Source organism: Vitis vinifera, chromosome 18, assembly GCF_030704535.1.
Source record: "Vitis vinifera cultivar Pinot Noir 40024 chromosome 18, ASM3070453v1".
NCBI lineage: Eukaryota > Viridiplantae > Streptophyta > Magnoliopsida > Vitales > Vitaceae > Vitis > Vitis vinifera.
Window position 1 is genome coordinate 25,665,001 of NC_081822.1, and position 24,175 is coordinate 25,689,175.

Genomic DNA, 24,175 nt, shown 5'->3' on the forward strand with positions numbered 1-24,175 from the left:
GATAAAGGAACTAGGGAAACTAAAGTACTTCCTTGGTATTGAGGTGACATATTCCACACAAGGGATCTTCATCTCTCAACAAAAGTATGTGATTGATTTATTGGCAGAAACGGGGAAGATTGGGTGTAAACCAGTCTCTACCCCAATGGATCCAAACCACAAGTTGGGAGAAGGTAAAGAAGAACCAATGGTGGATAAAAGAATGTACCAGAGGCTGGTTGGCAGGCTCATTTACCTTGCACACACTCGGCCAGACATCGCCAACTCAATGAGTGTGATAAGTCAATTCATGCATGATCCAAGAGAACCTCATCTTCAAGCTGCTTACAAGGTGTTGCATTACTTGAAAGGCAACCCCGGAAAAGGAATTTTGTTCAAGAACAATACTCTTTCTCTAGAAGCATACACCAATGCTGACTATGTAGGTTCCCTAGTGGATTGAAGATCAACTACAGGGTATTGTACTTTTCTTGGAGGTAATCTGGTAACATGGAAAAGTAAAAAGTAAAATGTGGTAGCAAGGTCGTCTGCAGAATCAGAGTTTAAGGTCATTGCTCAAGGGTTGTGTGAACTACTTTGACTGAAGATTATTCTAGATGATTTGAGAATCAAGTGGGATGGTCCTATGAAGCTCTATTGTGACAACAAGTCAGCTATCAATATTGCTCATAACCCTATACAACACGATAGGACAAAACATATTGAGATTGATAAGCATTTCATCAAAGAAAAATTGGAGAAAGGAGGAGTGTGTATGTCCTATGTTCCATCAGAACATCAATTAGCTGATATCCTAACAAAGGGCTGAACAGTTCAATGTTTCACGATCTTGTATTCAAGCTGGGAATGGAAGACATCTATTCCTCAACTTGAAGGGGAGTGTTGAGCTGTAAATAGAATAGGAGAATTATTTTCCTATTATGTTAGTTTCCTATTTTTGTAAATAGATAGTTTTATGATTTAGGAATAAGTTAGTTTCCTATTATGTCTCTTGTTTCCTATTTCTTCTCTTGTAATCTCCTATATAAACTGTGTGTATAGTCAATCTAATATACAGAACTTATTATTTTTCATCCCATATTTCGTGTCATTATTTTATATCTAGTGTTTTATTTTTAATCAGTCTACATGTTTGTATAATTATTTTTTAAAACGACCCTTAAAAAACAAGTGAAAATAACTAAAAAATATTCTCTAAAAACACCTTGTTTTCTATTTTTAAGAACAGAAACTAGAAAACATTTTTTTTATTGTCAAATGTGTTTTCTTATTTTTTTGTTTTAAAGAACAGAAAACTATTATTGAGAACAATTGCCAAACAGTCCCCAAGTCATAATGAGGTTGTCCCCTCAACAGTATTGGAAGAATTGTCAATTGGAAACAAGCTTTCCTGTTATTTTCCCAACCCTCATTGCAACAGCAGATGCTGCCTCACAGAAAATGCTTGACCTCATTGCAAAAGCAGATATTAACTTGGAGAAAATGCTTTGATATGGAGCAACACTATAAAATTATCTTCACCCACTTAATTAGAGGATCAAAGTTGAGAAAGTTTAATGGATTATCAATGAAAAACGGTTCAAAGAGAATTGAACTTACAACAGTAGGTCATTCAAGTTCTAAGAAGTTTTAGGTTGCATAGATAAAGAATGGAAGGAGAAAAGAGATTAGAGTTAAGAAAGCTACATTTTAGGTTAGAAAAGCAGAAAAGTCTGGCTGCTAGTGGGTTGAAATCATGATTATAACAACAAGAAGAAACTAAGTAATCAACCATATAATAATGAAACCAAAATGCTTAATCATTAGTCAAATTCTAGTCTCATTTTGGTGTGTGTGGCCTTCACACTAATTTAAAGTTCCTAAATGGCTGGTTTGCACCTTGCAATCACTTAAATTATTCTAAAAAAGAAAACTTTAAGAAAAATATATATAAGTTTACAAAAATAAAGCTTCTTCTAAGTAAGAAATTTCCAGAAAATTAAATTTTTTATATTTGAAACAGTACTAAACTGGATCCAAAAAGAAATAGCCCTGTAGTTAAACCACTGCTAACCTAAATAAAAACAGGTAAATTTCCTTTATACCCCTTGTACCTTGCCTCAGTGTACTTAAAAAACCCTTTCTGTTCTAAAAACTATACTGAGAGAGAGAGCAAGGGAGAGATGATTGTCAAAACCTGTAAATTGCCATCATGTCACTTCTACTATCTTCAGCTTGAGTACTTGTTGCTGTAGGATCTATTCTGTCATCTATGAAACTATCATCATATGAATTGTTGTTCTGGTCATCTTCCTCATCATCAGATACTTCAGCTTCTGAAGATACCCTGATCACAACAAATTGCAAACAATTCAGCATCATAAAAACATCACAAAGACCCTGACTTAGAATTTTTCACTGACTTGTCAAGCAGTTTAACTTAGAATTTCTCATTTCATTTTGTTTCTCTAGCTAACAGAACCCTATTTCCATTATTCCAGAACCAAGTTTATACATGGAAGAGAGGAATAAGAAAAAAGGTGTCCATTGACAACATGTAAATTGTCATTGATCAACCAAGCATGTACATACTCAGCTTCCTCTTCAATAAATGCTCTGACATTGTCAACTGGCTTTTGTTTACCTGAAGGCACCAAAAGATGCCAAGTATCAGTAAAGAGTTCATAAAAGACAATCGGTTCCTAAACAACTCCCAATGCTGAGAACTTTCAGTTCAGGTCTTCACTTAAATAAGAAATGAAGCATAAAACTTAGAATTCAATCATTCAGAAAAGCACTGGAAAGAAAAGAGCAACCACATGTAACAATAGTGTTAAAAGCTTAAAGATGCACATTGAGACAGAAGTTCAAGTTACCTCTGTTATGCTTATTTCTGATAGGAATAATACTAGAAGTTTCGGCAAGGTTTCCTGAAGGGTCAATAGAATTTTCTTTCATGCTCTTCATATTCCTCCTTTGGCCAGTGTCTCCATATTTGCGCAACCTTTTAAACTTCCTTTCCTGCTTGACACTTGCTGACTTGTCTCCAGAGCTTAGATGCCAGTCTTTGCTACAACTATTGTTTGTCAGATTTGCCAAGGGAGTTTTGACTTCCTCAACAATTGGAGAAGAGGGATTGCTTCCTCTTGCTTTGGCACTAATGTCTGGCCTGAGTATAGGAGAGTGCATTCCATTACTAATTGGAGAATTCAAGGTATCTTGTCCAGATGTACTAACATCCAAAGTGACCTTTTCATTCTTTCCAGTCAGTAACATTTCAGAAAGTACTTTGGCAGGTGAAACAAGATCTGGAACAAGAAACTCATTTCTTGGTCTTCCATTTGATGGCCCTGCAAAATCCAATGTTTTTTCAGCATGAACTTTTCCCTTGTATGATAGTTTTACGCAAACAACATTCCAACCTCCAACCTTACAAATATATAAAAGCATATCAATGTTTGAGGAAGAATACTGACCACTTTCATTTATAGGAGACTCTGGAACAACGCCGCTTTTGATCAAATTAGTTAACCGTGGACTAAGGTCAGTGTCTCCAATATCATCACTGGACTCAGCAGCTAGAAATATTGGTGTTTTGTTTGCCACAAGAGTCTCAACAGCAGTATCTCCTTCATGTGACAGACTTCCCTTCAAAATTGGAGTCTGAACAATCTCCTCAACCCCATCCAGTTTTTTCTCTTGCTGGCCGAGAGAGTAGTGTAATTTGGATATTAGCAGAGTCTCGTCCATTGTGCATCTTGCCTGGCCAGAAGTCCTCAAGTTTGCAACGGCTTTTTCTTCCATACTTTGTCCTTTGTGCTGTCCCTGTGAAGTCCCACTATGACAAGAATCTTGCTTCAAACAATTTAGCAACATACTACTGCTTGCACTTGCACACTTAGAATGTGAAACTTCCTTTGAAGGAATTAAGGGAACAGATAAAATTAAGACATTTCCAAGAGTGTCAACAGATACAAAATCGGACCCAAATAGATAGGAATGCACGTGAGGATTGTTGCCTTGGGAACTAGACATGCTATGCTTCTCCTTGGTTTTTGTGTTCCTTATAGGTGATTCTTCAGAATAAGACAATTCTCTTATTGGTTGCGCTTTTGGGGAATCACCAAAAATAATTGAATCTGGAACAGCATGTTGAAATTTTACATCACACAAATGATTAAATTTGAAAATCTGTAGAACAACATAAATTTTCATCACTTTGACCTAGAAAGATCATTGCAAATAGAAGATAGAACAGATCGACATTGCTAGAGCTGAATTGACAAACTGTAATTTTCAGATTGTATTCTGCACCAGTGAAAGAAAGAAGGAACAAAACCTGAATTGAAGCAATAAAGCAAACAAGTTCAAGACCTAAAAATTAGCTGAGAAGAGTTGACTCTGAACTCGACCTGCAATATTTTCACTTGAGATTATATACAAACACATAGAGATGCCTTCAAATGTACACGCCAGAGTACAGACAATAAGGCAAAACATTATGCACATTGCCTGTCCAGCAATTTCAGCAAATTCCTAACAGTTAAAAACAACCTTAATCAGCCAATGATAAGGTCAGGATCAAACAATGACTGCCTGGAGGCAACAAGCTCACTGGGAAGACCCACCTTTCAGAAAGGATAGGTGCAAGGTAAGGAAGAGGGCAACATGAAAAGGAAATCAACTTCATGAAATGCTACTATTGTATAGTCTTGACCATAGTTGTTAAATCGTAAAATGTATCGTGTATCGTCTTCCTATTTTTTTGTATCATGTATCATAAGTTTTTTTATAGTGAAAAATAAATAGAAAGAACATGCATATATGTGCATATATATTGGAAGCTTGTGAAGTATAGAGTAATATATAACCAATTTTATGAACGATAGTAGGATTTAAAGAGTCAAACTATATCATGCCATATGAAATACAAGACTTTTAAAAAGTTTAATTTAACAAAATATGAGGTTAATGTATAGGTTCATCACAAAATCTACAAAAATAATCTTTTAAAATTTTTAATTTTGATTTTTAGTTCCAAATTCTAACTAGACATATGTACTTTATGAGTAGTTCATATATATGTCTTTATGAGTCATCTCAAAAGTTCCAACTTTTCATGATTGACATCGTTCATTTTTCAAATAATAATAAAAAATAAAAAATATATTAAATAAAAGTCTTTATTCATCATTCACCATCATTTTCAATGTCAACATTTAATCTATTTAAATAACAATATTGTGATATTCATTGCAAGAATAAATTTACCTAACTTAGATTATGGCCTTTGATACCATGAATGTAACTTTTCATATAATATTATTTTTTATTATATCTCACTCCCTTTTATAATCAATTTCTAATCTTTTTTCATATTTTAAACAATTAATATAATAATTCTTTCAACAAAATAACTTTTTAATTTGATTTTTCTTAATAATTATGAAAAATAGTTGAACGTGTATGTATAGTTGTATAGTTGTATCATGTATCGTATTGTATATCATAAAATACATTTAGGATTGCGATACATATTGATTTTTATAAAATGCATCATATCGTTAATCATATCTTGTATCGTAAGGTTTTAAGAACTATGGCCTTGACAGCATCAATGTTACAAGGACCCTATTGTGACTAGAACATAGAACACATTACCATATGGCTTAAGAGGGGAACATTCCCATGGTATGTCCTAGTTCCTCACGACAAACTATCTAACTAGACTCCTATACTCCAAAAAATACCATGAAAACACTATTTTAACATACAACTGCCATAATATCAAATCTGGAATTCAACCACTACTTAAAAGGAAAATTCATGAGGATACATTATGAGCTAAAATAATTTATTTTCCCAAAAAGCTAGCTAACTTGGTCAGATCATTTACTCAATGAGTTTGGTAAAAAAAATCTTTATTTAAATTGGGTAATGTTAAAAACCAAATGGTAGATCCTTTTCATCTATTAGAGAAAGCTGGCAGCCAACTGATGCAACCCAACCACAAAAACGATAAACAGGAGAAACAACAAGAAAACGATGACACTACATTCGCTTGAAATTTCTCTTTTAGGAAATTTGATAAATGTTTTAGTGTTCTCTTTTTCATATAACCCAGAGGGTTTCATAGGTTTAGATAGGTTTGTAGAAGAAGATTGGAACAAGATGGTTGAGCTCTACTGTTTGGAGGAAAAAAAAATATAATCCTTTTCACCCCTTACCATCTTTAAAAAGATTTAGAATATTTTAAGAAAATACAACCTGCTATTATTTGATTAATATCTAAAGATTGAATCCCAAAAACTCAACAAGAAAACTGGGGAACTCAATCGAGTTATGTTGACTGATTTATCATCATGTTATCCAAGTTCTCATTTCACTTCAACAGCTCCAGAAGTCATTTAAAAAATTAGAAAGTTAAAAGAACTAGATTGATAGGAATATACATTCTAAAGATGCAAGATAATGTACTGACAATTCATTCATCAGCTAGGGAAATAAAATAATACAACAAAAAAATAATAATAATAATAACAACAATGCTCGAGCCAAAATTTGAGGCATGTTGAAGTGTATTAATTGGCAATCTGGAAAAGAAATATATTAGGAGACTCGAAAAAAAAAATAGAAGTAATCAGCATTAAGCATTAACATCTTTTACCATTTATATTTCCCCTGAAAATTAATTGTGCACTATATGTTCATTTGTCTCAAGGAACAAAGACCACCAAAAAATAAAAACAAATAAAAGGATTTCTAATTAAATTTTATTACCATGCACAAGTGAGCATGCTTGTAAATAAATTAAAGACCTTCTAAAAACAAATAAAAGACCTTTGTAACTCTTGTTGCAAATCAAATGCTTCCACACACTTTAAGGGGGAAAAGGGAAAGAAAGAATCTTCCCTTAGGAAGCTCCATTTGACAGAGTGTGAAAAGAGATCAACATGCCCTATAATGACCAAACCAAATCATGGAAAGTTTCCTGAGATCACAAGTTTTTTTTTTTTTTTTTGATAGGTGAGACTACAAGTTCTATTGCACAAGCCATTTGAGTCGTTGAAATTTCTGTTACCTTTTCTACTTTCCTCATGCTGTTCAACAGTTTCTACTGCCAAATGCTCATCCATAGAGGCTTCATCTTTTCTGAAAACACAAGGTTTGTTGCACAAGCCATTTGAGTTGTTGAAGGTGATGTTGCCCATTCTACTTTTGTCATACTGTTCAACAGTTTCAACTCCCAGATGCTCATTTGTGGAGACTTCACCCTGGACTCAATGTATAAAAGTCATATTCACAATAGTATAATATAACAGGACAAAAAAATATTAGCAAAAAAATCTGGAGCAAACCTCAACAAAGAATGTTTTGCTGTTTCCTGAAAATGATAGACCTTGCAAATGTTGCATCATGTCAATCAGAATCTCTGTTCTGAATGAATGTGGTATTTTATGCACTCCAGTGGGAAATGCCTGAAAGGGTGGAAAAGCAATAAGAGATGGTCGCCATGTTATCTTTCCGGTAGTGCCGAAATACTTTGCAAGAACTTCAGTCTCAACATTAGTTAGCTTGTCTGTGGAAATAGGTGCCTGGATAGGATGATCATCTTTTCCTTTCCTTCCACGAGGAACAAACTGTTCAATTGATAGCTCAACAAACTGAACTTCAGGTTTGAAAATGTGGGGAATCTATAAATTAAACAACACAGTACACAAAGTTAAGAAGGCAAAAACCTAAAAATAAAAAATAAAATAGGGACAAAAGGAGTTACAGGGAACCAGGACTGTAAAGCTTACCATTCTTGGACTAGAATGGAAATTAAAACTATTCATCCCCCCATTTCGCATGTGTTTCCTTACAGTCTTGCTGTTTGCTTGCTTTCGCATGTAACCCTTCATTTCTGACCCTTCACAGGCTAAAACTAGTAACACTCGTCAAGGAACAAATAGAATAGGAACAAAAGAATCTACAAAAAAAATGTTAATAATTTCAAAGCCAAGAAATATAAAAAAGAAATAGTAAGAAGAAGTTGGTGGTATGCTCGTATCAATGAAACTGACAATCTGCTCCAGACACACATAAATGATAAAAGGATATCAACTCGTCCATCATGTTTCCTTCCAGTCCTCCCCATGCGTTGAATCATTCGCAACGGTGAGATATTAGCATCAAAACATATTACAAGATCAACTTCCATGATATCCAGGCCTTCTTCACCAATTGACGTGGCAACAATGACATTGAATCCACCAGCGCGAAATTTCTGTAGGAGAAAAAAGTAAGCCAACAAAGGAGAAGGACCTGAAGGAAAAACAAACAGGAGTACAATAATCACCTCCAAAACTGCCTGCTGAACTTTTTGTGACTGACCTTTTGATGCTTTTCCTGTAAAACAACAATATTAACAGAGGTTTTCCAAAAAAACGGGCTGACCTAATTCAATTACTGCCCACTGGGAAACAAATTATTTCTAAAGAAACGAAAGGCACTGAAACAGAAATTCCATCAAATCATAAAAATCTTCTTCATTGCAAGGATTTGCCATAATCTTTCAAGAGCAGATTTAAAATGGGATTCTTATAACTAGTACTCTATAATACACACACACACACACACACACACATACATACATATTTGGAAAATAAGAAATTCAGTTGAAGAGAGGACAAGAAACCAGAAAAAGACAGCCAAACATTCAAGAACTAAAAAAGGATAGGGGAGCACCTCAAGCCTAGACCAATCTCAATCAAAGAATATATCCCATCATGTAATGGATGCTCTAATAAGCTTGTTGAAAGCAGGGAGACAAGAGAAAACCATGAAAAAGAGAAGTTTTCACCTGATATTCTAGCAAGGAAATTCACAAGAAACCCCACATCAATTTTAAGGTCTTCTCCTTTCAGGTTTCCAAAGGCACCCAACTGCTTAAAAAATTACTTTCCACACAATCTTTTCCTCTTTGGCTGAAAATATTGAAAAAGCAGCCAGATTTCCCATTTGAGCCTAATAACATGAACAATCCTGAACCAAGCACATAATATTTATCCATGCAAAAGTACAAATAAGTGAATAGGGGCTAAGCAACACCCTGTTGCATTGCCATTTCCCACTATCTGTTGTTAAAAACAAAACAATGTTAACAACCATGAAAACATGTTCACAGAAATTATTGTTCATTTTTTCATATAAAAAATATAAAAAAAATTAAGAATTTGCCAAATTCTCCAAAAGTTGGTGTTTGGAATTTTATGTGGCATGAATCACCCCCTCTAGTCCTAAGAATCCAATATTACCAGGGATTTTAAACTAAAAGACATACTTGATGCAAAAAGGAAAGTAAAAGGACAAGAGTATAAACCTGAGCTTTGGCCAATAAACTGGGTAGCTTTAACTGACTCCCCAATCTTTGCTAATGCATCCATTATGTCCCTGAACGTGAACAATTATTGTAAGCAAAAAAAAATATTTATGCATCAAATTAAAGGAAAAAATCGTTATGTACACAAGTAACAAAAGAGATCTGAGAGTTAAAATCAGTATAACAATACAATCGAGTTTAAAGAAATCTTCTTCACCTGACACTCCCCCTAAAATTTGAAAAAATGATTACTCTTGAATTTTGTGGATTGTTTGCTTCTGCATCCACATATGTAGTCGTCACATTCCCCAGAATAGAAAAAATCATGGTTAAATATAAAACAGCAATAAACTTAAAACTTACTACATTTCCATGTATCAATTATCAGAAGTAAACAAAATTTACAAATAACAAAAATATCATCTCTATAGAACATTGGAAACAAAGTCCCATGCTGGTGATGATGAAGTCATTATCAGATTAAGACAGTGTGAGGAATGATTAATGCTGCAGGAAAATTAACTTAATTTTTAAGATTTGTCCAAATCAGTGATCGTACTGAGTTGAATCATCAGAAAGAAAATAAAGTCATCTAAAGGAAGCTGAAGCATTGCAAAAATGAAGCAATGGTGCCTTAAAGTTGATGGATTTTATCATGTTTGAAAAACGTTCATCATAATAACATAAGCAGAATCTTTTAATAGTTTTGATATGTAGATATTGAGTGAAAAAGCAGTACATATTGCTAGATGAAATTAATGGAATTTGAATCTTTTTCAAATACAATACAGAATTGAGTCAAAAAAAGACCAATTGAAGCTTACAACTATGTAGACCTTCATGAAGCTATTAGGTGGCAGTTTAAAGGGAACTGAAAATAAAGAAGTTTTGAAGGTTGTTATTCTTTTACTTGTAATTTCCATTTATTTACAACCCTAGTTGGCTGGCACTGTGCACACTTCCTGTATTGTGTGGTTCATCTCCTTCTGGTTTTTCAATATACACTTTAGTTACTAATAAGTTATCTTACCTAATTTTCTAAAAATGTTTAGAAAACATATTACATTGTTAGAATAAAGCTTCCAAATTCAAATTCAAAATCTAACCTCCACAATGCCAGAATAGAGCCACAGCACAAAGCAAAAACTACGTCAAATGCAAATAGAAAAATGATGTGAATCCACTTACTGAAATGATCAATCAATATGTCTAACATTTTAGACAACTTTGGATTTGGGGTGCCGTTAGACAAGCTTTGCTGCATTAAGCACTTGGCTTTCCAAAGAACTTCATTTTTACTCATAAGTCTTGCAAAAGGCCTGCAACAAGCTTAAATACTGTCAACAACTATATGTACCAACTTAAAGATTGTGTTTAGAAGTCCTAAAAATTGATACATTGTGCAAGGACTCTAGCAAAAATTATAGTAATGTTGGAAAAGAACAATAATATTCTGATAAAAAAAAAAAAGACCAATAATATAAATTGATTCCTACAAGCTCATTCACACTTCAGGAATATAAAATATGAACTTTTGAATTTGAACAAAAGAATGCATTGTCTGATCTGTTGCAGATGGGTCCACCAAAAAAAAATTGATGACATATAGAACAGCCACATAGGTTCTCAAACTCCATTGAAAAATTTAACAGCCTGAGATTTCTGTCTCGTCCTGTTTTCCCATTTTATGAGTCAAGTGAGCCCTAAATGGGTGACCAACTGAGTTGGTTGTTTAATGTTAGTGGAATCTGGATATTAAATTTAGCTAACAAATGATTATGAATTTAGTTAAATTATGTTTGTATGAAACTTAGCACAGATAAGTATCCTGGAAGTTGAATTTGAAATGATCAATTGCTTAGCTAAAGTGAAAAAGATGATACACAGTGCAGTGAGGGCAGCACAAGGACATACCCTTGTCGCATTTTTTCTTCGAGCATCTCGTGGGCTGGCCTTATTCCATGACTGGAAAGTAACTTACGAATATGGTAAAGTGTAATAAGAGCTCCAAAATAACCTTCTACTTCCCCATACTTCATGTGAGGAAGGGCTAGTGGCGGTGCTTGACGAAATTTATCCCTTGAATTAAGCAAATCACATGGGCTCAACTGTCAAAGGTCAAAGACAAGTTTTAGAATCAAGAAAACTTAGAGATATGATGGTTATATTTGGCATTTAAAAGAGAGAGATCAAATGGCACTGCACTTAAAAGATATAAAATTATTTTTTACATCATAGTGTTGCCATTTTAAATTTTCCTTGTTGGTTTTTTTTATCTTTTTTATATTGATTCATTATACACTACAGTTCTTCTAAAGAGAACTTCTAGTTAGAAGAAAACATGAGGAAACATAAACACATGAAGATACAAAAATCCAAGACTACTTGCCCAAATGGATGTGCAAATATAATAACTATTGAAAGAGAGAGAGAGAAAACCTTAATTCTCATTCATATATTGTTAACTTCTTACAATAGAGAAATATATATACAAGGCTAGGTTGAACTAACTACCATATATGTGACCTATATTAAGAAAGGAAAGAAACTTGTACACTATAAATACATTATATTCAACACTCCCCCTCAAGCTGGAGCATATATGTCATATGCACCAAGCTTGTTACAAATGTATTTAATCCTAGGACCTCTGAGAGATTTAGTGAAGATGTCTACTAGTTGATCATTTGAATTATCAAAACTTGTAGCAACACATCCTGATGTGATCTTCTCTCTAATGAATTGACAGTCAACTTCAATATGCTTGGTCCTTTCATGAAAGACTGGATTGGATGCAATATGTAATGCGGCCTGATTGTCACAGACAAGCTTTATCTATTCATCTTTTCCAAATCTCAATTCCTGAAGGAGTTGCCTCAACCATATGAGTTCACATGTTGCCAAAGCCATAGCTCGATACTCAGCTTCAGGGCTTGATCTAGCCACTACATCTTGTTTCTTACTCTTCCAGGATATTAAGTTACCTCCAATAAAAACACAATACCCTGAGGTGGAACGCCTATCTGAGGGTGAACCAGCCCAGTCTGCATCTGTGTAACCAACAATTTGGGTATGGCCCCTGTCTTCATACAACATACCTTGGCCTAGTGTTCCTTTAATATACCGAAGAATGCGGATCACAACATCCCAATGGTTGTCACATCGTGACTGTAGAAATTGACTAACCACACTCACAGGAAAAGAGATGTCTGGCCGAGTGATGGTGAGGTAGTTCAGTTTGCCTACAAGTCGTCGATATCTCCTAGGATCTCTTAGAGGCTCCCCCTGTCCTGGTACAAGTTTGACATTTGGATCCATAGGAGTGTCAACAGGTTTACATTCTAACATACATGTTTCTTCCAAGATGTCTAAGGCATACTTCCTTTGTGACATAACCACACCTGAACTGGATTGAGCTATTTCAAGTCCCAGAAAGTACTTGAGTTTGCCCAAGTCTTTGGTTTGAAAGTGGTTGAAAAGGTGTTGCTTTAGTCTTTGGATACCCTCTTGGTCACTGCCTGTAATGACAATGTCATCCACATAAACTACCAAATAGATGCACTGGCTCGAAGAGTTATGATGATAGAAAACTGAATGATCTACTTCACTCCGAAGCATTCCAAACTCTTGAACAATTGAACTAAAACGCCCAAACCATACCCAAGGAGACTGTTTCAAGCCATATAGAGAACGGCGTAACTTGCACACTAAACCAGACTCCCCCTAAGCAACAAAATCAGGTGGTTGCTCCATATACACTTCCTCGAGAAGTTCACCATGAAGGAAAGCATTCTTAATATCCAACTGATAAAGAGGTCAATAACACATAGCTGCCATGGAGAGAAATAAGCGAACAGAAGCAATCTTGGCAACAGGAGAGAAGGTGTCACCATAGTCACAACCATAAATCTAAGTATAACCTTTAGCAACCAAGCGGGCCTTAAGGCGATCAACCTAACCATCAAGACCAACTTTAACAGTGTGGACCCAACGACATCCAACTGTAGATTTACCAGGAGGTAAAGAAACAAGATCCCATGTGCCATTGGAGTGCAGAGCAGCCATTTCATCAACCATTGTTTGTCGCCACCCAGGATGAGAAAGTGCCTCACTAGTGCTCTTAGGAAGAGAAACAGAGGATAAAGTAGAGACAAAGGCAGAATAGGATGAAGATAATTGATGGTAGCTCAAAAAATTATAAATAGGATGAGGATTACAAGTAGATCGATTACCTTTCCGAAGAGCAATAGGTAAATGGTCAGTAGATGACAGGGCCGGGGTAGGAGAAATCGGTGGGACAGGAGGTGAGTCATTAGGTACCTCAGCTGAAGAGAGAGGAGGAGCAATAGCACAATGTCGATGATGATAAACCTAAAGAGGACGAGAGAGCACATCTGAAGGGGGGGATATATAGGGAAATGGCAATACTTCAAAAATGGGAAGAGATTCAGAGGATGAGAAGAATGGAGAGTCCTCAAAGAAAGTGACATCAGCGAAGAGAAAATAACGATGAGTGTCAGGGGAATAACAACGATAGCCTTTCTGAAGTCGAGAGCATCCCAAGAAGATGCATTTCGTAGCCTTGGCGGAGAGCTTGTCCTATCCAGGTGTGAGAGTATGAACAAAACAAGTACAGCCAAAGACACGAGGAAGAAGGAAATAAAGAGGTTGGGTAGAAAAAAGAGGGAATGAGGGATTTGGTCATGTAATATAGATGAGGGCATACGATTAATCAAGTAACAGGTTGTAAGAACAGCATCCCCCCAAAAACGAAAAGGAACATGACTATGCAGAAGGAGGGTACGAGTTGTCTCAACAAAATGTCAATTTTTACGTTCAGCAACCCCATTTTGTTGATGAGTATGAGCACAAGATGACTGATGGAGGATCCCATGTTGGGACATAAAAGAAGTAAAGGGTGTAGAAAAATATTCCCGAGCATTGTCATTGCGTAACACTCGAATAGAAACATTGAATTATGTTTGGATTTCAGCATAAAATTTCTGGAAAATAGAGAATAACTCAGCTCGATTTTTCATTAAAAATAACCAAGTACATCTTGAATAATCATCAATGAAAGTGACAAAATACTGAAATCCTAAAGTAGACGCGGTCTGACACAGACCCCAAACATCAATGCGGACAAGTTCAAAAGGAGACTTTGTCCGATTATTCAAACGCTTTGGGAACGAGACACGAGTATGTTTCCCAAGCTGACACACGACTCACACGCAAGCGACGACAAAGTGGAAAAACGAGGGACCATTTTCTAGAACTTGGAGAGACTAGGATGACCCAGACGATTGTGAATGAGAAGAGAAGCATCGGTGGAAATGCAAGCTGCAGAAAATGAAGGTGATGTGAGGTGATAGAGGCCTTGAGACTCACGCCCTATGCCAATCGTCTTCCCCGTACTCCAGTCCTGCAAGATCACAGATTTATCAGAAAAAATGATAGAACAGTTAAGAGTGCGAGTTATTTTGCTGATGGAAATAAGATTAAAAGGACACTCAAGGGCATAAAGGTCAGAATGGAGAGGTAGGGAAGGGAGAGGATGAGTCAAACCAATACCTTTAGCCATAATTTGGGAACCATTAGCTAAAGTAACAGTAGGTAAGGCAAAGGTAGTAGTAATAGAGGAGAAAAGATGTTTATTACCAGAGATATGATCAGATGCTCCAGAGTCTAGAATCCAAGGGCCAAGAGAAAGAGACTGAGTAAAGCAGACATAGACATTACTGGTCTGGGCAACAGAAGCTGATGTGGCTGCCTGATATCGGAGATATGCATCATAATCATTACCAGTAAGGGTGATACTCTGAGATGTGGAGCTCGCAGCGGAGTCAGGTCGAGATAGCAGAGGATTAGATGACTAAGCAATGTGGGTAGTGCGAGGAGGCCGTCCATGTAACTGATAGCAACGATATCGAGTGTGACCAAGCTTATTACAATAGGTGCACTAAGGACGTTGTCCTCAACCCCAATTGCCACTACGTCCTCCTCGAGAGTTAGTCTGAGAGGCTAACACAGATGAATCTGAAGGACCATCAGTCGACAAGGTCTGAGTAGAGGAGAGGCGTAAGAGACGAGCGAACACATCATCCAAAGATGATACTGATGAACTAGCAAGAATCTGATCTCGGACAGACTCAAGATCTGGACAGAGGCCAATGAGGGTTAACACCATAAAGAACTTGTCAGTTTGTATTTGTTGAGCTTCAGCACCATTAGTGAAGGGCATCAAAGTTAAGAACTCCTTAAGAGACGCAATCCGGCCAATATAAGTAGACAGATCCATGTCCTACTGTCTCACATGAACAATATCATAAACCACCTTATAAAATCGTTGACTATCATTCATGTATAATCCTTTAGCCTGAATCCAAAATTTAAAGTAAGTTTTGTAGGCACGAAGATGATGGAAAATTTTGGGATCAACAGATTGCGATACTACGCTGCATAATTGTGCATCAATCTTCTTCCATTGCACTTTGTCAACATCAGGTATAGCATCCTTAGGTGTAACAAGACGATCCTCATAACCTTGTCCCATAAAGCAGAGTTCCACGGACGCTGACCAGGAGAGATAATTCTCACTACCAATCAATTTTTCCGATGTGATAGTAGGAGATCTAGAGATGACGGATGTAAAAATAGGATTTTTAGTCGCCATATCCACTTCACCTGAGATTGAATCACGTTTGGATCGAAGAGAGCCCTAAAGGGAGGTCGGATCACAGCTGTGGAAGAAGAACTTGGTATGTCAGGACCCAAACAAAGGAGAAAAGTGACTGGAGATGAAGAAGAGGCCTTCCCAAGGCACACACAGGTCTCGGCCAAGGAAGGGAGCTGCCGTCGGAGGCCAAAGGAGGCTGAAAGAAGACCCGCGGAGGCTGAAATGCCAAAAAAAGGGAAAAGCAGGGTTCGGAGAGGACTAACGGAGGCTTAGAAGTGCAAGACGGAGCTGGACGAGCCTGGTGGAAGAAAGTCAACACCAGAAAGTGGGCCACGTGCCCTCACGCACCGGCGCGTGGGATTCAAGCCGTCGGAGAAAAGTGGCGCGTGGGAGGCGCGTGGGTGGGTTTTTGGCTCCGGTGCTTTGAGAAAAGTTGCAGATCTCCTCTTTGCGCTCCTAATGATGTGGTCGGTGTCGGAAAATATCACCGAAAAAAAAAAGTCGCCAGAAAAATGTTGACGATGATGAGGGTTTTCTGACCACGATATGGCTGACCGGAAAGCTTTGGGAGATGGAAAAGGTGACCGGAATGAATTACACGGGTAAACCAGAAAGAATAAAGTTTTCTCCCTTGGCTCTGATACCATGTTGAAAGAGAGAGAGAAAAAACCTTAATTCTCATTCATATATTGTTAACTTCTTACAATAGAGAAATATATATACAAGACTAGGTTGAACTAACTACCATATATGTGACCTATATTAAGAAATGAAAGAAACTTGTACACTATAAATACATTATATTCAACAATAACAATTAAACTAGCAAATGAATAACATGTATGAGACCAAGTTGTCACATGAACAAGTTTGTTCATATATTTGTGATTATGCCATAGAGCCACTTAATACTAATTTCCACTGATCCAACAAGTTGCCACTAAACACCAGAAGTTATTAACCTCTCTCTCTACGTCTTCCAAAGAAGCCTAAGGATACTATGCTAGTCTTGGCACCTTGGACCTACAAGAGTGCAGGTTAGTTTAACACTCCAAAAACTTCGACCAATCCTGATTTGTCCATTATCAAGATGATCTCTTCAACAGATGCATGTAGAAGTAGGTATAACAGATCATTTCAACTAAGGATATTTAAACCCAATAACAAATCACAGAAGCATACCATGAAAGGGAGCCAAATACAAGAATCACCCAATTCCAAGCAATTGCGACTTTCAATTCTCAAACACTCAAGATTATGAAAATAAGAACCTAATGGTTCTTCTCTTATAATATTATTATTTTTAATTATCAGTGAATGCTTCCAAGATACTTTTTCATCATCTAGATAAACAACAAAAATGCAAATTACAGGATATCAACAAGTAAAATTTCACAATAAATTATGCAACGTGGAAACTGACACATTTGCTCACCACACCACAGAGAGAAGGTGCCTAATAGTAATACTGCAACTTGAAAGTGAAATAATTTGAAAAAGAATTGTTACTACTTGAAACCATGTATACATGTATATCTGCAAGTGTATTTGAATAAAAAATAATACAAGGGGGTGTACTAACTATATGGACAAGAAGTAGAAACTTCCAAGAAATCCTCAGATTTGCCATTTCTCTAAGGGATTCAAATGGAGCCTGACACCCATTATATGGAAATTTCCAGCAAGAATTTTCATAACAATGCATTATAGCATGTGGCCAAGAGAAATGGAAATGCATAACAAAACTTATTAATCAAATTAGATCATGGAGAACTTCCAGGGAAAAAATTTAAAATAAAAGGGACCATACAGTTTGCAAGTCTCTATTCTGAAGCACTCCAACTGCACAAAGCCTAATCACAAATGGTCGTATTACTTCTAATAGCACATTGTTTATCTCAATAGCATCTTGGCCCATCGCAACCTAGCATAATTGGAAGGAAGAAGTCAAACCCTTGAGAAAATAAGTGTGAATAATCAACTCCACTAGAGAAAAAACTAGAATGTACCTCTATTAATTCAACATTCCTGTTATGCACATATGGGCTGACATCATGATCACTTTCATTACGATACTCAAGCGTCGATATATGCAAATTATCAATTATATTCTGGATAGATTGCTGCTTTGCTGGATAATTTCCTTTGACATAAGGTTCCAAAAACTTCTGGAAAATTTATACAACACAAGTAGAAGATAGGTAACTTACATCCTGGTGTTGCTGTCAAAGCTAAGATTCTCAGCTGCACTGGTGCCACCATCAACTACAAATTCGGAGCATCATTAATACCAAAACCAGAAAATGCATCCAAATAATACAAAACACTGAACTAACAATGACAGGCATAAAATTCATCATTGTTCTTATAGAGTCTGGACTACAATGGACTATTAGGTATTAATATTTTTATATTTGTAGATGAGGAATACTAAGCCTTATCTTTCTGCTGTATCCAGGATGAAACAAAAATGACAAATTCTTTTGTTCCATCTCTTCATTTTAAAAAAAAACATGTGAGTAATTATAATCCAATTCTACATGTTTGAATTTTACTCAATTGACCATTGAAGTTGACTCATTGGTTTTTTTAGGATTAAGGCTCAAAATTAGACTAGCCTATAGTACAAACTCCAAACTACAGAATGGATAACCAACTCAGTGCTCTGCATTAGATTGATCCTAAAGAACCAGTCAAGATATGATATGGTCACTCTATCATTGCAGCAATTGCAATTTTACCCATTATATGAACTATTTTGCCTATTAAAAATGGGAAAGGGAAAAAAGGAATCATTGTAGCAATTGCATTCATTTTTTTCATAAACAAAAGAAAAACCAGTATGATTAAGACTTCATGGAGTGAAAAATAGGAGGATGCAATGAACAGAAGGGTGAAAAAAAAAAAGATGACAAAGTAAAAATGATATATAATTCCAACGTAAATGTAAGATCACTTGGCCATTTAATGAGAGGCAGCACAAAAATCAATACTAAGTCATCTATAATTAGATGAATATGTTCATAGAACAAAAATCAGGAGCTTCGAGCAATAACCATTTAGAAGATTGACTTCTGAAACAGGGGTCCATCGTAGAATTCAAATCTATCAGTTAAATATGATTGAGGACAAGAAATAAACACAACAGCAAACCTCACGAACTGCTGTGCAATAGGAATAATTTCCCAAAGCTCGATGAGCCTCATCAATCACCAAACACACCAAGTATTTTACCAGACATATACCTGCAAGAAATTACTTAGTAATGAAATCTAGCAATAGAACAAAGAACCAAAGAAAATTACTCGAAATAGTGGCATAGAAGTTATAGTCACTTGTAAAATAGTTGAAAAGCTAAACAATCATGCTAAATGAATAAGGGGAAAGAGAAAATTATTAATTTCCAAAAATATTCACTGCAAATGCAAATTATTGGAAACAGTGTCTAATTGGACTGCATTTCAACATGTAACATTGGGGATCAACCCATATGTGGCTTAGTGTCGGCCTCATCTTTAGGCAAGTAAGGCAACAGCCCAAGGCCCCCACTCCATAACAGGCCCAAAAAAATTTTATTATTGCTTTATTTACACATTAAGTTTTTATTAGATATTTTTAAATAATTAATGATAATTTTTTATTATAATTAAAATAATAAACTAAAAGAGAAAGAAAAGGCCCAAATTTTCAAAATTATCTAAATAGTTTGTCTTGACATATTAACAAATATTAATAAGTAAAAGTTCAGTAAATAAAATTATTTGTTTTAAGTGATTCAACTAGCCATTGTAGCCATTAGCATTTATTATTCTAATTTTATTGTTCCAAAAAAAAAAAAAAAAAAGAACTATTGATTTCATGAAACTTAATAAGTTTTTTTATCTCCTTCAACTTCCTTCCTTATTTTTATCTCATACCATCTCCACTTCTTTCTTTCTCACTTGTAATTCTTTCTTTCTCACTCACTTCCCTTCTAATTCATCCTATTTACATGCTTATACCAATTATTTCAAAATTGAAACTCTACTTGCTTTGTACTAAATCTAAGAAGTCGATTCCTATCAAGTTTGTATTTCATCAAAGGTCTAAGTACAATAGCACATTTGCATAATTTGTTTTAATTTGTGGTGCCAGCTTTTTTGCTTCGTTGTCTTGTTTTTTTTTTTTTTTTTTTTTTGATAGGAAATGACAAAGGGATATATTGATAGAAAAAAGTACAAGAGAAGGATGAGGAATCCTCCCACCAAAGAAAAATAAACTACAAAAATACAAAAACAAGAAAATACACAGTAAAAACATACAAACTCTCTAGATTAGACCAACCCTTTGAAATTGCACACCGCTATCCAATCAAGTTGTAACACATTAAGGGCCTTAAAAACCTTGGAACAGAAAGCCCAAAGAGAAGCAAGGAAATGAATAGAACCCCAAAGATATTCTGAATTCCTTGCTTTATCCTAAAAAATCCTCGCATTTCTTTCCTGCCACACAACCCAAATTAAAGCGATGCTCACAGCTTGCCACAAAACTATTCCTCTCTTAGATAAACCAAAACCATTATAATTGATGGACAACATGTCGAAAATGCTCCTCGGGAGAACCCAATCCATCTTGGCTAATTGAAATAATCTGTACCACAACCCCATCATCAAATAGCAATGTAAGAAAAGATGATCTGTTGATTCTCAATGCTTCATGCACAGTTTACAAATATCAAGACTAAGGGCTTTGTAGGGTCTTTTCAATTGTAGCAAGTCATTAATATTTACCTTCTTGTGTGGCACTAACCAGAGAAAGGACTTGACTTTGAAAGGGACTTGAGAATTCCAAATGAACTTAGTAGGGAAAACTGGAGGAGAACCAGAAAATTGGGATAAGGCTAGAAAGAAAGATTTGACTGAAAAAGCCCTGAAGAAGATAAAGATCAGGATCTCGCATCTGAAACCAAAGGTGATAGATGCAAACCATCAAATGACCGCATGAGGCCTTCTAAATCTTCTATCTCAGAATCGGAAAGGTTACGGCGGAAATTAAAGTTCCAAGAGAAATGACAAGTAGAACCGAGAATTAAAGAAATAGAAATATTTTTATCCAAGACTACTCTAAATAATCTTGGATATTGGGATCCCAAAGGTTGGTCCCCCCACCACAAGTCCTCCCAAAACCGAATTCTTTCCCCATCTCCTACCACAAACCGAGTAAACTTGGAAAACTCCTAAAAGACTTGTGCAATAGCCTTCCAAGGACAACAATGTTACCATCTGACTAAAGTGTTAGCATCCCAACCATTAGAGTGTGATCCATAAATGCTTAAAATAACCTGATGTCATAAAGCTGAACCCTCTCTAGGGTACCTCCACAACCATTTCCCTAAGAGAGGGAGATTCCTTAGAGAAATCTTCTCAAATCCCAATCCCCCTTTTGCCTTCGGATTACACACTACATCCCAACTAACTAGATGATCTCTTTTACCTTCCCCAACCCCTGACCATAAAAAATCTCTTTGCAATCTCAATTTTTGCAACCACTAAAACGGGTATCTTAAACAAGGAAAGGAAGTAGCAGGGCATGTGGGTGAGGCAAAATTGGATAAGAGTTATCCTACCTCCAAAAGATAAATAAGCCTTTTGTCACCCATTTAATCTTCTCAAGATCCTCTCAATCACTGGATCCCAAAAGCCACAAGCCTTGGGATTCCCTCCCAAAGGAAGACCCAGTTAGAGTATAGGCCAACCAGAAGCCTTGCAATCAAGCAACTCAACCAACCTAGAAATTGTTGTCTTGTTTTGTTGTGTTGTTCTATGGTTTTTTTTTTTTTTTTTTTTTTGTATTTTTTAACATGTTTGCTAGAAAATATGAATCCAGATATGAAAAACTTTAAAAAATAAAAATAGATGATAATTGAATCTCAAAAATGAGCAATCGATATATATGATGAGTTATCTGATATTGATGGTTTGGATTTATTTTCAGAATTAAATGTTTTAAGGGAATTTGTACAAAGCAAAACAAACAATCCAATTGACCAATTACATATAAAAAAAATTAAATTCTTTTCCAAATGCATGTATCGCTTATAAAATATTATTAACTATACCAATGAAGGTTGCTTCTGCAAAAAAAAGTTCTTCAAAATTAAAATTAATAAAATCTTATTTACGATCTACAATGTAACAAGAAAGATTAAGTGGATAAGCTACTTTATCTATTGAAAAATATATTTTAGCAAAACTTGATTACAAAGCATTAATTAATAAGTTTGAATCTTAAAAAGCAAGAAATATAAATTTTTGAAATGGAACTTTATATTATATAAATGGATAAATGATATTATCATATCTAATATAAAAAAGCCTAATTGAAAATGGTCGCCTAAGACCCTATTTCATGTTGAGCCGCCCTTGATGTGGTTTTAAACTCATCTTACAAACTCTCACTTTTAACCAATACTGAAGTCAGATCTAAGGACAAAAGAAAGAATATGACATAGAACTTAATTAGCATATGCAGAGAAGGAAGAGTGTCCAGACTGACAGCTGATAATAATTTTCACCTGAATCAGAGAAACAGAGAACTAGAAAGCAATATTCCTATATCTACAGTTGAGGCTTTCCAAATTGATTACAGATCTTTTCTTGGATTGGCATGCTTACGAGGCTGAAGAAAGTGTGAATAACAGTTGGGTTTTCAATGAGGAGTTTTCTGACTAAAACTTGAAGGAAGCTTTCACCAAATCAGTCTCAGAGTGATCCACAGTCTCATTGGAGATGATCAACTACTCTTTGTTGGAATTTCATAGATGGCCTAAACGAAGGATGATAATCTAATTTTCTTCTTCCTTTCTCCTTGCGGTTTCCCTTGAATACTTTCCATGTAAATGGTGTGTTTTTTTGCTAAGGTTTTATTAATACATCCCTATTTGCATATCAAACAAAAACCAACAATAACAACAAGGGCCACACTTGATATGCACCAAGCCCCTTTTTATGAGGTCTGTATCCACTCATTTATTTTCTACAAACCTACAGATTTTCCAATAGAAGTTATTTCACCAATCATACAGGCTCTTTTCCTTTTTTTTCGAAAGTTAGATTCTTAACATGTACCATATCCTTCAAAATTATCAATGTATCAAAACTGAGACAGTTTCAATAACTCTCTCCCCAAACTGTGAAAATTTTTCCACAAACAAAATTTGTTTCAGTATTTCCTATCATAGTTCTCATCTTCAAATAGATCATATATAAGACTATATATCAGATATTCCTCCAGCTTTTCAAAATAACATAAACCAACAGCTAGGCCACAGTCCACTCAATAGTCATTCATAAATAAATTATAGGTAGAGTATAGAGATCTACCAGATTGAATATCCTTCTCCAACACTTGAGGTGTAACAAAGAAAACTCGTTTAGCTTTCCAGAGGCCAGCTCTCCTTGTAGGACTTGTTTGACCTGTCATATCAATGGTCCACTCCTGCAATCAGTTTGATCCAAATCTTTTCAAAATATGTAAACTATTCTGCTAATGGAATGATCCAACTAAAGACAAACATTTAAGCAAATGTGATACAATTCCATGGAAAATGGACTCAAAATTTTGAGCATACAACATACACCTGTATGGAAAACTGAGAAAAAACCTTACTTGTGGTATTCCTACTATATTATGGCATGCTTCTATTTGTTGCATGACAAGCGGCCGAGAAGGAGCTGCAAAAACTATCTTCCCTGTCATAGAAACACTACAAATACATATCAATTTATTCTAACTTGAATCCTCAAACTGAACTTCATAAGTAAAACAAAATGCAAATAGTTGCAAAATGAAAGGGAGAGTAATATAGTAGGCTTCATGCAAAATTTACTGAAGATCAACTCCTTTGAGTACTTCTCAAGACAAAAATAGCTTGTTAGTAGGTGCTTTAGTACAGAACTCCTCCTGAGTGTTGTTCCACTGCACAACCAATGAGTTAATAGCTATTCCTCCCATTTAGTGGAGCAAGGTTTTATTTTTGTCACATAACAGCTTAAAGGCATTCTCTTCGGCTAGCTTTAGCAATTGAGTTCCCTTTTTGAGTGGTAGCGCTCCACCTTTAACTAGTTAGTCTTAGTATTGATGAGAGTAGCTCATTAAATATCAAATAGCTAATGTTT

The 24,175-nt window shown here is 35.5% G+C and overlaps 1 protein-coding gene across 2 annotated transcripts in view; it reads right to left on the minus strand.

Moving 5' to 3' along the window:
* Positions 1 to 24,175, minus strand: part of LOC100254868 (DEAD-box ATP-dependent RNA helicase FANCM) — a 54,843-nt gene that overhangs the window by 11,829 nt on the left and 18,839 nt on the right. Inside the window, exons 4-22 of one of the 2 annotated variants that reach the window (XM_010666897.3) lie at positions 23,667 to 23,749; positions 23,381 to 23,495; positions 19,173 to 19,264; positions 18,230 to 18,284; positions 18,029 to 18,150; positions 17,830 to 17,943; positions 11,258 to 11,451; positions 10,532 to 10,662; positions 9,561 to 9,621; positions 9,344 to 9,414; positions 8,321 to 8,370; positions 8,083 to 8,248; positions 7,782 to 7,909; positions 7,338 to 7,673; positions 7,061 to 7,253; positions 3,456 to 4,118; positions 2,856 to 3,329; positions 2,572 to 2,623; positions 2,177 to 2,326 (exon numbers count right to left, since the gene is read on the minus strand). In XM_010666897.3, the coding sequence (XP_010665199.1) occupies positions 2,177 to 2,326; positions 2,572 to 2,623; positions 2,856 to 3,329; positions 3,456 to 4,118; positions 7,061 to 7,253; positions 7,338 to 7,673; positions 7,782 to 7,909; positions 8,083 to 8,248; positions 8,321 to 8,370; positions 9,344 to 9,414; positions 9,561 to 9,621; positions 10,532 to 10,662; positions 11,258 to 11,451; positions 17,830 to 17,943; positions 18,029 to 18,150; positions 18,230 to 18,284; positions 19,173 to 19,264; positions 23,381 to 23,495; positions 23,667 to 23,749 (3,250 nt within the window). The remainder of the gene's footprint in view (positions 1 to 2,176; positions 2,327 to 2,571; positions 2,624 to 2,855; positions 3,330 to 3,455; positions 4,119 to 7,060; positions 7,254 to 7,337; positions 7,674 to 7,781; positions 7,910 to 8,082; positions 8,249 to 8,320; positions 8,371 to 9,343; positions 9,415 to 9,560; positions 9,622 to 10,531; positions 10,663 to 11,257; positions 11,452 to 17,829; positions 17,944 to 18,028; positions 18,151 to 18,229; positions 18,285 to 19,172; positions 19,265 to 23,380; positions 23,496 to 23,666; positions 23,750 to 24,175) is intronic. The other variant, XR_002028943.2, reaches the window with a different exon arrangement.